Below are 13,723 nucleotides of genomic sequence, written 5' to 3' on the forward strand. Positions count from 1 at the left end.
CCCCGTTAGCATGTCCTTAGTGAAGCATAGCTACTCGGTTGGAGGCAGGTTCAAACGATTCTATCCAGGTTGGCGGACAATTAAATCAGATATGTGGGTCCTGCAGATTATTTGGAAGGGTATGGCTTGCACTTCAATTCTACTACACTGCACCTTCCACCATCCTCTGAACTACTGATGAAGGCAATCTGTCTGCCTTACGGTAGGAAATGCAAGCTGTTTTGGCCTGGGGATGGTGGTGGGAGAGGAGCAGTTTCATTTCGCTGTGCTCCCCTTTGGTCTCACCAGTGTCCCTTGAGTGTTCATGAAAGTGATGGCAGTGGAGCAGCACACCTTCGGAGGTCAGGGGTCCCAGTCTTCCTCTACCTCGACAATGGACTTTTGAAGGCAAGCCTATCCCAGACAGTCGTCAACCACCTCCAGACTACAAAAAACCTCTGGTTGTCTTTGGGGTTCATGATCAACGTGCTGCAGTCACACCTGACACTCCACTTTATCAGATCTATTCTGGACAATGTTTGGTTCTGTGCTTATCCCCTGGAAAGGAGAGTCCAGGACATTCAGGTTATGATCTCAATGTTTCAGCCTCTGTCCTGGATCTCAGTGAGGTTGACTCTGAGGCTCCTGGACTGATGGCCTTCGGCTGGTCAAGCAGGGCAGGTGGCATATGCAGGCTCTGCAGTGGGATTAGAAGTCATAGTGGGCCCAACATCAAGGGGACTTTGCCGACCACGTCCAGATTCCGTAGGAGACTGCAAAAGATCTGCAGTAGTGGTTACTGGATTTTGATTGGATCAGCGATGACCCCTCTCCCTACCCCAACCAGATCTGACAGTAGTGACCGATGGGTCACTTCTGGGTTAAGGCGTTGACCTGGAAGCGGTGGACATCAGAGATCTATAGTCTCCAGTAGAGTCCTGACTCTATAACAACCTTCTGCAGCTGAAGGCCATCCGCTTGGTGTTTAAAGCCTTCCTCTTGTACATGGAAGGGAGGCTGGTACAGGTGCTTATGAACCGCTGTATGAAAGTACCATCTTGCCTGGCATGTTTCGCCCATTTTTACTTGTGTGTCAGTTTGTTTTTACCTGTGTCACTGGGATCCTGCTAGCCAGTACCCCAGTGCTCATAGTTTGTGGCCTGTATGTGTTCCCTGTGTGGTGCCTAACTGTTTCACTGAGGCTCTGCTAACCAGAACCTAAGTGTTTATGCTCTCTCTGCTTTTAAAATTGTCATTGCAGGCTAGTGACCATTTTCACCAATTCTGATTGGCACTCTGGAACACCCTTATAATTCCCTAGTATATGGTACCTAGGTACCCAGGGTATTGGGGTTCTAGGAGATCCATATGGGCTGCAGCATTTCTTTTGACACCCATAGGGAGCTCAGACAATTCTTACACAGGACTGCCACTGCAGCCTGAGTGAAATAACATCCACGTTATTTCACAGCTATTTTACACTGCACCAAAGTAAATTATAAGTCACCTATATGTCTAACCTTCACTTAGTGAAGGTTAGGTGCTCAGTTACTAAATGTGAGGGCACCCTGGCACTAGCCAAGGTGCCCCCACATTGTTCAGGGCAATTTCCCCGGACTTTGTGAGTACGGGGACACCATTACACATGTGAACTACATATAGGTCAATACCTGTATGTAGTTTCACAATGGTAACTCCCAACATGGCCATGTAACATGTCTAAGATCATGGAGTTGTCCCCCCAAGCCAAATCTGATATTTGGGTGCCAATCCCATGCATCCTGGACCTCAGGTACTGCCAAACCAGCTCTCTGGGGTTTTCTCTGCAGCTACCACTGCTGCCAACCCTCAGACAGGTTTCTGCCCTCCTGGGGTCTGGGCAGCCCAGTCCCAGGAAGGCAGAACAAAGGATTCCCTCTGAGAGAGGGTGTCACACCCTCCCCCTTTGGAAATAGGTGTTTAGGACTGGGGAGGAGTAGCCTTCCTCAGCCTTTGGAAATGCTTTGAAGGGCTCAGATGGTGCCCTCCTTGCATAAGCCAGTCTACACCGGTTCAGGGATCCCCCAGCCCCTGCTCTGGCGCAAAACTGGACAAAGGAAAGGGGAGTGACCACTCCCCTGTCAATCACCACTCCCGGGGTGGTGCCCAGAGCTCCTCCAGTGTGTCCCAGACCTCTGCCATCCTGAATGCAGAGTTGTGAGGGCACAATGGAGACCTCTGAGTGGCCAGTGCCGGCAGGTGACGTCAGAGACCCCTCCTGATAGGCTCTTACCTGGTTAGGTAGCCAGTCCTCCTCTGAGGGCTATTTAGGGTCTCTCCTATGGGTTTTTCGTCAGATAACGAATGCAAGAGTTCACCAGAGTTCCTCTGCATCTCCCTCTTTAACTTCTGCCAAGGATCGACCGCTGACTGCTCCAGGACGCCTGCAAAACCACAAAAAAGTAGCAAGATGACTACCAGCAACATTGTAGCGCCTAATCCTGCTGGCTTCCTCGACTGTTCACTGGTGGTGCATGCTCTGAGGGCTGTCTGCCTTCACCCTGCACTGGAAGCCAAGAAGAAATCTCCTGTGGGTCGACAGAATGTTCCCCCTGCTAACACAGGCACCAAACTTCTGCTTCACCGGTCCTCTGGGTCCCCTCTCATCTTGACGAGCGTGGTCCCTGGGACACGAGCTGGATCCAAGTGACCCGACAGTCCAGTGGTCCTTCTGTCCAAATTTGGTGGAGGTAAGTCCTTGCCTCCGCATGCCAGACAGTAATCCTGTGTACTGTGTGATCTGCAGCTGCTAGGGCTTCTGTGCACTTTTGCAAGGATTACTTCGTGCACAGCCCAGGTCCCCAGCACTCCGTCCTGCATTGCTCAACTCGCTGAGTTGAACACCGGCTTCTTGGGACCCTCTTTTGTTGTGTTGAGATGACCGCCGTGCTCAGATTTCTTGAACGCCTGTTCATGTGCTTCTGCGGGTGATGCCTGCTTCTGCATGGGCTCTCTCTGTTGCTGAGCGAACCCTCTGTCTCCTCCTCCGAGGGGCGACCTCCTGGTCCTTCCTGGGCCCGGGCAGCACCCATTATCTTTAACCGCGACTCTTGCAGCTAGCAAGGCTTGTTTGCGGTCTTTCTGCGTGGAAACAACTCTGCATCCTCCAGCACGCCATGGGACATCTTCTGACCAAAGGAGAAGTTCCTGGCACCTTCCGTTGTTGCAGAATCTTTGGCATCTTCCACCCGGAGGCAACCCTTTTGCACCTTCATCCGGGGTTTAGAGGGCTCCTGCCCCCCATGGACACTTTCATGACTCTTGGACGTGGTCCCCTTCCTTTGCAGGTCCTCAGGTCCAGGAATCCGTCTTCAGTGCTTTGCAGTCAGTTGTGGTCTTTGCAGAATCTCCTATCGCAACTTTACTGTCTTTTTGGGGTAGTATGGTAACTTTACTCCTACTTTTCAGAGTCTTGGGTTGTGGTATCTTGGACACCCTTAGTGTTTTCTTACACTCCCAGCGACCCTCTACACACTACACTAGGCCTGGGTCCATTCGTGGTTCGCATTCCACTTTTGGAATATATGGTTTGTGTTGCCCCTAGGCCTATTGTCTCCTATTGCATTCTATAGTGTTCTACAGTGTTGGCACTACTTTTCTAACTGTTTACTTACCTGATTTTGGTTTGTGTGTATATTTTGTGTATTTTACTTACCTCCTAAGGGAGTATATCCTCTGAGATACTTTTGGCATATTGTCACTAAAATAAAGTACCTTTATTTTTAGTAACTTTGAGTATTGTGTTACTTATGATACAGTGCTATATGATATAAGTGGTATAGTAGGAGCTTGGCATGTCTCCTAGTTCAGCCTAAGCTGCTATGCTATAGCTACCTCTATCAGACTAAGCTGCTGCTAGAACGCTACTAATCTACTAAGGGATAACTGGACCTGGCACAAGGTGTAAATACCATCAGGTACCCACTATAAGCCAGCCCAGCCTCCTACAACCGCTAGGTAGGATCGTTGAATGTCAGGGCAGATGAGCTAAGCCTTCATCACCTAGCAGATAACGAGTGGCAATTATACTTAGAAGTGGTGCAAGGTCTCTTCTGCAAATTGAGGGAACCTCAGCTTGATCTTTTTCCACCGCTGAGAATGGGCAGTTTCAGCTGGTCTGTTCATTGGGGCTTCCAATGTGTCTGTTGCTTGGAGTTGCGTTCCGCCTAGGATGGAATTCAGTGCTCCCGTACGCCTCCATGTCTATACCTCTTTTGCCCTGAGTTCTCAAGAAGCTCAGGACCTACTGGGTCCAAGTCATCCTCATGTCCCCGGATTGACCATGGAGATTATGGTATCTAGAGCTCCTATGCACATGCATCTGTCCTCTGATCAGGCTGTCACTTTGGGAGGACCTGCTGTTGCAGCAACAGGGCAGGATTCTGCTCCTGAGCCTTCCCAGTCTCAAGCTTCACGCTTGGAGATTGAGATTCAACAGTTGAACACCTTCAATCTTCCTCTGGAGTTAGTTGATGTCATCTTGGCAGCCAGGAACCATCAAGAATGTCAGTTGTTGGGTCACATTTGTGAATTTGTGTGTAACCTAGCTGATAGACCTCCCTCTAGGCTCAGTTTCTGACATTTTATTGTTTGTTTTGTCTCAAGCACAGCAGGGCTTTGTCTGAGCTCTTTGGGCCATTAGGCCAGACATACTGGTTTTGCGGACACAAGCAACCCAGTTGTGACATCGTTCACTCTGGTCAAACCATCATCTTACTGTTGCTCTGCGCTCCACCTCACCCCTCTAAGGATGAAGAGCCTTCATTGCTTGGACCCCAAAAGAGCACTGAGCTTTTACCTTGATTGTCCCTGACCCCAGCGGACAGGCAGTCATCTCTTTGTGGGGTTAGCTGGAGTGAAAAAGAGCAAGGGCATGCAGAAAAAGACCATCTCTCACTCGATTGTGTCCTGCATTAATATCTACTATGCACTGGCCGTTAAGTATCCTCCGGAAGGACTGTGAACTCATTCCACCAGGGCCAAAGCTGCCCCACTACATTGGCACATGGAGGTCCTGTCCCCAGGGGGCTACTTGGGAGTTGCTCCATATGTTCAGGAAGCACTAGTGTCTACACAGCCAGGTTTAACGAAAGGCATTTCTCCTGTTCTGCCCTACAGGTCTTTCTGGTTTGAATTCATTCACAGACCCAACTACAAGTAAATATTGCTTGGTATTTGTTCAAAAGGTGAGCAATCTGCAGTTAGAAGTCTATCTCAGAATACCAAGCTACTTTTCTCTTCTAATAGAAACTCTGTCTAACTGCAGATTTCTTACTGACCCTCCCATGCTCCCCATTCTGTGATTAAACTCTATACATTAATAAGATCTTAAGTGTAGGAATCTGCACACTAGTCACTCCAATCTGCTATTGGAGTTAATGGGGGTTTAGTTCTTCAAAGCGAAACCTCATAAAGGAATAAAGCTGAATGTTTTCTTCATATGTTTCAGCTGCAAGAATAGTGAGGATGCTGGTGAAGTCTGAAATGGAAAGCAATTCAATATGGCTAATTTAGCTATGTTGTGAGGTGGTATGGATGGGAATGATGGAAGTTTGTTGATGCTGTAAATAGAATGTAATTAATTATCTATTTTAGGAATGTATTTTGGATGCCATGTTTCACATTAAATACAGCACTTTAGGTTTATGTAGTTGAGTGGCACAGTGCTTGATAACTTTGACTGCAACATTGCTGTTGGCTTCCATGTTGGCTTGATTAACAGCAGGACTGGTAATGGCAACCCTGCTTTGCTATTTATTTATGTATTTTTTGCTTATGGGCGAATAGTTTAGTTGTAGAGATTTCTATGGTGGTCTAATCTATGTAGGGAATCTTTTTGTAAGCCATGAATTAACAATCTTGACATTTATACTTAAAAGAACATTTAATAAGTCTAGGAGTATGTTAGTGTTTGGGGACTTGGATGTTTTTGCGACGGTGGTGAGGTCTTGCTTGAGGGGTTGATAGGACACTCTCTGAGAAATTAAAAAGTTGTTTGGAAGGTTCTAGTTAGCTGTCATGGGTGGTTGGTGTGCAAATAATAGAAATAAGGCTAGAGGACTGGTCTGCTCAGTGTAATGGCTTTGAAGAACGCACGGAGTGGACTACATTGTGGTGAGAAGTGAGTCAGTTGTTTTTGATGCTGGTAGGTCCACGCATAGCTACAATCTGAAAAGCCTTGGGAATAACCCTCCAGGATCTGTTCAGCTAATTGTATTTCTTAGGTTTATAATTTGAAAGTTGTTGAGTTGATCAATAATAGTAGTACCTGTTTCTTACAGCAAGACAAAACTAAAATACAGAGATAGCAAAACCGTTAAGAAAGGAATTGTTTAATAATGTCTTCCTCAGTTTTTGCATGCCGGTGTTTGGTTTTCCAAAGCACTTAACCAGGTGTTACTCATAAAATTACTCAAAGTTTTATTGTAAGATCAACATTTTGTACTCTGCAACAAAGCGGTTGTATTTAGAATGATAATTTGGAGGAAAGCAGTTTCTGTTAAATTTCTGTGGCTCACAGGTTCTAGGCTGAATCACTAATAGACGCAGGTATCAAAGTGTGGAAGCATGTATGCCTAATAATATGCATAGTTTGTGCACATTTCTTATCTGACTGGTCCACATACGTCTTAGGACTGAATATCTACTGTGAAGTACAGTAAAGGGCAACAGAACATGCCTTTGCCACCAATGAAGACTCCCCCACTATGCCAGGGGGAAGGAGGGAGTAAGTATTCATTTTTTGCCACAATTTAAACACAGCATACTTAGCTGAAATTGAAGTAGTTACATTCAAACTCCATGATACACACACATATTGTGATGGTTTCGGCAACACTACGATCACTTATGATTGAGATTTTTCTTACATGAAACAAAGTACTTTTTTCACGTGATTGGTAAGTCTTGCTTCTTTTTTTATTTTTGTAAAGACTGGTCCAATATCTATTATTTTTAGGTTATCCATAATGAATGCAGTGCTTTTGCCAACATAATAAACGAGACAAATTACATTAAAGAATGGTGATTGGGAGTCAGAAAAAAGAGTGTTTGTATGTTTAAAAACTATGGATTTTGAGCCATTGTGAAGAACATTTTTAAGCAGTTATGAGAAATACAATCTAAGTATTTTGTTTCAACTATTTTCAGATGCTGGCATCAAAACTCACTGCACATTTAAGGAGAAAGTGCATAAAAGTAACAGACAGAAGAGTGCGTATTATGAATGAAATCCTAAGTTGCATCAGATTCATCAAGATGTATGCATGGGAAAAGCCTTTTGTCCAGAACGTTCAAGGTGTGTTTACATGACACTTGTTTGTATGTATTTTTAAAGAGTCATACTTTCATTTTTAATAATGCTATTAAGTTGACAATGCAATTTTTTGACAATCATATTTTATACGTTTACCTGTTACATACACTGTTTGTGGGTTAAAGAAAACCAAACACTTGGATTTCCAGGGTTCAAGGTATCACTGCTGTCCCATACTCGACTGTCACAGGACTTGTCAGAGTCAAGGATTCTGTTCATTTAGGTGTCACGACAAAGAGTGGTAACATCCTTCCCAATGGGCCAAAAATAGTTGATGATTTTCATGGCCTTGGGTATTTCAGATAGTATATTCTAATGTCGCCCCTGTATGATGAAACATAGAAAAAACAACATCCTTAATGTTTTACATAAAAAAATAATTTTTCGACTTGACCTGAATGACGCCTTAACATCAGCTAGGCCATAGCTTTTATTATTGTGTGCATATATGGGGTTCAGCGGGGCTTTCAGATGTTAAACGCCATTGCCCTAGCAAAACTACTTAACGTTGCCAAGTGCTTGTAGTGGTCATTGAGAAGTAGTGATTTCTTGCTAATATTGCTCACTAGTTCCCCTTTTTTCTCCTTCATCTCACTTGAATGGGTCAGTTTTGAGGTGGAGTGAGGAATGCAGTTTTTTTCACTGCCCTTGATTTGGGGCACTAAGTTGTTGGGGCTGGGCCAAGAACTTCTATGCAAAAACTCCACTCCTAAGGTTTAAAGAGTTCATGTAGCTTTGCAGCCCGAAACACTTTTCCACAATTAAGACTGTTGTACTCAACAGCATTAGGTAGTGGCGTGATTAAGACTGACTGATGTCTGTCTAAAAATAGAACTTTGGACTCTCACCCTGATGTCACAAATATTTCATCCTGTGACCCTATCTTCTGTTGCCCATAGGAGCCCCACTGCTACTGCATATCACTTCTCAAAACAGGGAGTCATTGTACTCTCACCCCCTGTCAGTAGCACTGCACCTAAAGGAGCTGCTGTCTGAGCTACGGGTTAATGCAGAAATATTGGTGGCGAGTTTGTGTCTTCCATGGACACTGCAAGATGATCTTTGGAAGCATTCTTTGAGCAGATAACTTTGCATGTTCCACCCTACAGTACTGTAATTATCCCAGCTGGAAACTTGCACTCACCCATCTAATAGAGGCTTCTAGCCAGTAGCGGCCGATGTCAGGGAAGGGAGGTGGGGCGAAGGTGTGGGGTGAAGGGTTCGATGGGTGGGCAAAAATAAGAAAAAAAGAAGTCACCTGCCTCTCGACGGATCGCCGCTCTTCTACTCCTTTGGCTCAACTGCAGGCACAGGCTCCCAGACTGCCTGGCGGCCAATCCTAATGCTTCTCTCATGTTGCTGGCAGCATGAGAGCAGAGGCAGGATTGGCCTGAGCACCCTCGATTTGCACTCCCAGGCAGACTGGGAGCCTGTGCCTGCTGTCTCCAACCCAGCAACACAGCTCTCAGGTTGGAGACAGTTCAGTCCGGAGACGGCTGACCAAAACCACAAGTGCACACCACTCCGCCTCCATGGCTGTCATCGCAATAATGACCCCGCCCTCAAAACTCATCCAGTGACGAAAAATAAATTGATACTAAACCTGGTTTATTGTTATTTTATTTTTCAGGTTTTGCCCCTGCTGGAAGGGAGCGACGCTCTTCCGCCTTAACTGAGGAGCCGCCCCTGCTGCTAGCTTTACATTCCTTACCTTAGAATTATCCCCAAGCATCAGACTAGATCTGGAAATGTTCGAGTAGTACCCCTGCTCGCTGGTATGTGGCGTTTGGCTCCCTGTCACCAGCACCGAATGCAACTTGCCCAATACCTATATAGGCGCCACCCCAGCGCACTGACATCAGTTTTTTTCTTTCCGTTCCAGTCAGCGCAGATCCAGAGAGAGATACTCCCAGTCAATTTTCGACTGAAGTGCAAATCAGGGTTTATAAAGGGCAACTACCCACTCGTAAGGGTCTCAAGACACTAAGGGGGTTTGTCCTCTGAGCTTCAGTCGAAGAGCCAGGTTTTAAGGTCCTTCCTGAATTGGGGTAGCGGTGGTGACTGCCTGAGTGTTAGGATGTCCCCTAAGAAACCCATGTTGTGCCTGTCACAGGAAGATGTCTGTGACAGATCCACATTTGCTTTGTTTATGGTGGGACCATGACTCCAAAACTTGCAAAGGCTGCCGTGCCAGGAACCAGAAGACACAGAAAGAACATCCCTGAAGGTACACGCCACCTGACGTCAGATGACTCAGCAGAATTCAAGGTTCCATTTCCACGGAAGATTTCAGGATCAATCGCGGAGCCATTCTCACTGTTTGTTGACTCACTCCAAGTCATCAGGTAACTTCCACAAGCACAGGAAGTCAAAAGAAGTCGAAACATACTTCATCTTCCCCACGCTGGTCCAAGCCATCGGACAAGGTGCAGGAACATCAGCATTCTAGGCCTCACTCCACAGTGGAGCCTCTGCCTCGGTCTGTTCCTAGTCTCCCAGACTTTCCCAGAGCCTAAGCAACCCCCACCCAATTTAAGGAGTTCTAATAGGACAGGCACCTCCAATTTGGGTGGCACAACCTTTCTCACCCCATGGATTCTCGAGGGGCCCCTACTGGATTTCTGCTAGTGGATCCACCCTCGGCACCATCAGGCTCCTTGGATCCATTGCTGGTTCTGAGTCGACTCCAGCCACAGAACTGCAACCTTCCTCGTAACCTGCTTCAGTGTAGTTGTTCCCAGAGCTGCTGATGCCCAACGGTGGCTTCATCGTCATTCCTGACTGATATGAAGCCGGATGGGCATCACCTGACACCGATTCCGGCGCTGACCGGTACAATGTCCTTCAAGACGGGGCCAGTGCCTTTTTCCTTTGATAGGCCTAGAGAGGGAGATGGCTGGGAGGGCTTTTAAGGACTGTTATGGATATCATTGCCCCCTTAAAGAGCCAGAGGACAGTTGGTATGAGGAACTAGTGGATGCCAGTCATTTGGACACTCAGGGCCTCATTGCCAGGGTCGTGGTGGCAGCAGTCCCAGTGCCATATTACGACGTGGCGGTAGCGCCGTGGTTGGACTGTCAGCACTGTCAGATTTCGACTACACAACGGCCTGGCGGTGCTGGCGGTCCTAATCCGATAGGGCAGCGCTCCTTACGACCCCTTTCTCTGCCAGTGATTTCATGGCGGTAACATTGCCATGAAAAGGCTAGAAGAGACGGGGTGCAGGGAGCCCTGGGGGGGCCCTGCACTGCCCATGCACTTGGCATGGGCAGTTCAGGCCCCCCCGTGCAGCCCCTGTAGGAAAGTACCATCTTGCCTGGCATGTTACCCCCATTTTTCACTGTATATATGTTGCTTTAGTTGTATGTGTCACTGGGACCCTGGTAACCCAGGGCCCCAGTGCTCATAAGTGTGCCTGAATGTGTTACCTGTGTAGTGACTAACTGTCTCACTGAGGCTCTGCTAATCAGAACCTAAGTGGTTATGCTCTCTCATTTCTTTCCAAATTGTCACTGACAGGCTAGTGACCATTTTTACCAATTTACATTGGCTTACTGGAACACCCTTATAATTCCCTAGTATATGGTACTGAGGTACCCAGGGTATTGGGGTTCCAGGAGATCCCTATGGGCTGCAGCATTTCTTTTGCCACCCATAGGGAGCTCTGACAAATCTTACACAGGCCTGCCACTGCAGCCTGAGTGAAATAACGTCCACGTTATTTCACAGCCATTTTACACTGCACTTAAGTAACTTATAAGTCACCTATATGTCTAACCTTTACCTGGTAAAGGTTAGGTGCAAAGTTACTTAGTGTGAGGGCACCCTGGCACTAGCCAAGGTGCCCCCACATTGTTCAGAGCCAATTCACTGAACTTTGTGAGTGCGGGGACACCATTACACGCGTGCACTACATATAGGTCACTACCTATATGTAGCTTCACCATGGTAACTCCGAATATGGCCATGTAACATGTCTATGATCATGGAATTGCCCCCTCTATGCCATCCTGGCATTGTTGGTACAATTCCATGATCCCAGTGGTCTGTAGCACAGACCCTGGTACTGCCAGACTGCCCTTCCTGGGGTTTCTCTGCAGCTGCTGCTGCTGCCAACCCCTCAGACAGGCAGCTGCCCTCCTGGGGTCCAGCCAGGCCTGGCCCAGGATGGCAGAACAAAGAACTTCCTCTGAGAGAGGGTGTGACACCCTCTCCCTTTGGAAAATGGTGTGAAGGCAGGGGAGGAGTAGCCTCCCCCAGCCTCTGGAAATGCTTTGTTGGGCACAGATGTGCCCAATTCTGCATAAGCCAGTCTACACCGGTTCAGGGACCCCTTAGCCCCTGCTCTGGCGCGAAACTGGACAAAGGAAAGGGGAGTGACCACTCCCCTGACCTGCACCTCCCCTGGGAGGTGTCCAGAGCTCCTCCAGTGTGCTCCAGACCTCTGCCATCTTGGAAACAGAGGTGCTGCTGGCACACTGGACTGCTCTGAGTGGCCAGTGCCACCAAGTGACGTCAGAGACTCCTTGTGATAGGCTCCTTCAGGTGTTAGTAGCCTTTCCTCTCTCCTAGGTAGCCAAACCCTCTTTTCTGGCTATTTAGGGTCTCTGTCTCTGGGGAAACTTTAGATAACGAATGCATGAGCTCAGCCGAGTTCCTCTGCATCTCCCTCTTCACCTTCTGATAAGGAATCGACCGCTGACCGCGCTGGAAGCCTGCAAACCTGCAACATAGTAGCAAAGACGACTACTGCAACTCTGTAACGCTGATCCTGCCGCCTTCTCGACTGTTTTCCTGCTTGTGCATGCTGTGGGGGTAGTCTGCCTCCTCTCTGCACCAGAAGCTCCGAAGAAATCTCCCGTGGGTCGACGGAATCTTCCCCCTGCAACCGCAGGCACCAAAAAGCTGCATCTCCGGTCCCTTGGGTCTCCTCTCAGCACGACGAGCGAGGTCCCTCGAATCCAGCGACACCGTCCAAGTGACTCCCACAGTCCAGTGACTCTTCAGCCCGAGTTTGGGGGAGGTAAGTCCTTGCCTCACCTCGCTGGGCTGCATTGCTGGGAACCGCAACTTTGCAAGCTTCCCCGGCCCCTGTGCACTTCCGGCGGAAATCCTGTGTGCACAGCCAAGCCTGGGTCCACGGCACTCTAACCTGCATTGCACGACTTTCTAAGTTGGTCTCCGGCGACGTGGGACTCCTTTGTGCAACTTCGGCGAGCACCGTTTCACGCATCCTCGTGGTGCCTGTTTCTGGCACTTCTCCGGGTGCTACCTGCTTCAGTGAGGGCTCTTTGTCTTGCTCGACGTCCCCTCTCTCGGCAGGTCCAATTTGCGACCTTCTGGTCCCTCCTGGGCCCCAGCAGCGTCCAAAAACGCCAAACGCACGATTTGCGTGTAGCAAGGCTTGTTGGCGTCCATCCGGCGGGAAAACACTTCTGCACGACTCTCCAAGGCGTGGGGGATCCATCCTCCAAAGGGGAAGTCTCTAGCCCTTGTCGTTCCTGCAGTATTCACAGTTCTTCAGCCTAGAAAGAGCTTCTTTGCACCAACCGCTGGCCTTTCTTGGGCATCTGCCCATCTCCGAGCTGCTTGTGACTTTTGGACTTGGTCCCCTTGTTCCACAGGTACCTTCAGACAGGAATCCATCGTTGTTGCATTGCTGATTTGTGTTTTCCTTGCATTCTCCCTCTAACACGACTATTTTGTCCTTAGGGGAACTTTGGTGCACTTTGCACTCACTTTTCAGGGTCTTGGGGAGGGTTATTTTTCTAACTCTCACTATTTTCTAATAGTCCCAGCGACCCTCTACAAGGTCACATAGGTTTGGGGTCCATTCGTGGTTCGCATTCCACTTCTGGAGTATATGGTTTGTGTTGCCCCTATCCCTATGTTTCCCCATTGCATCCTATTGTAACTATACATTGTTTGCACTGTTTTCTAAGACTATACTGCATATTTTTGCTATTGTGTATATATATCTTGTGTATATTTCCTATCCTCTCACTGAGGGTACACTCTAAGATACTTTGGCATATTGTCATAAAAAATAAAGTACCTTTATTTTTAGTATAACTGTGTATTGTGTTTTCTTATGATATTGTGCATATGACACTAAGTGGTACTGTAGTAGCTTCACACGTCTCCTAGTTCAGCCTGAGCTGCTTTGCTAAGCTACCATTATCTATCAGCCTAAGCTGCTAGACACCCTATACACTAATAAGGGATAACTGGGCCTGGTGCAAGGTGCAAGTACCCCTTGGTACTCACTACAAGCCAGTCCAGCCTCCTACATTGGTGGCAGCGGTGGGATAAGTGCTTTGAGACTACTTACCACTCTTGTCATTGTACTTTTCATAAGAGAAAAATATACAAAACAAGGTCAGTGTATAT

General features: G+C 47.6%; 1 protein-coding gene across 1 annotated transcript in view; it reads left to right on the forward strand.

The window, feature by feature from the left end:
- Positions 1-13,723, forward strand: part of LOC138249528 (ATP-binding cassette sub-family C member 5-like) — a 2,567,733-nt gene that overhangs the window by 696,320 nt on the left and 1,857,690 nt on the right. Inside the window, exon 6 of the mRNA XM_069203478.1 lies at positions 7,168-7,315. Coding sequence (XP_069059579.1) covers positions 7,168-7,315 — 148 coding nt within the window. The remainder of the gene's footprint in view (positions 1-7,167; positions 7,316-13,723) is intronic.

This window comes from Pleurodeles waltl, chromosome 8, assembly GCF_031143425.1.
Source record: "Pleurodeles waltl isolate 20211129_DDA chromosome 8, aPleWal1.hap1.20221129, whole genome shotgun sequence".
In the NCBI taxonomy this organism is placed as follows: Eukaryota; Metazoa; Chordata; class Amphibia; order Caudata; family Salamandridae; genus Pleurodeles; species Pleurodeles waltl.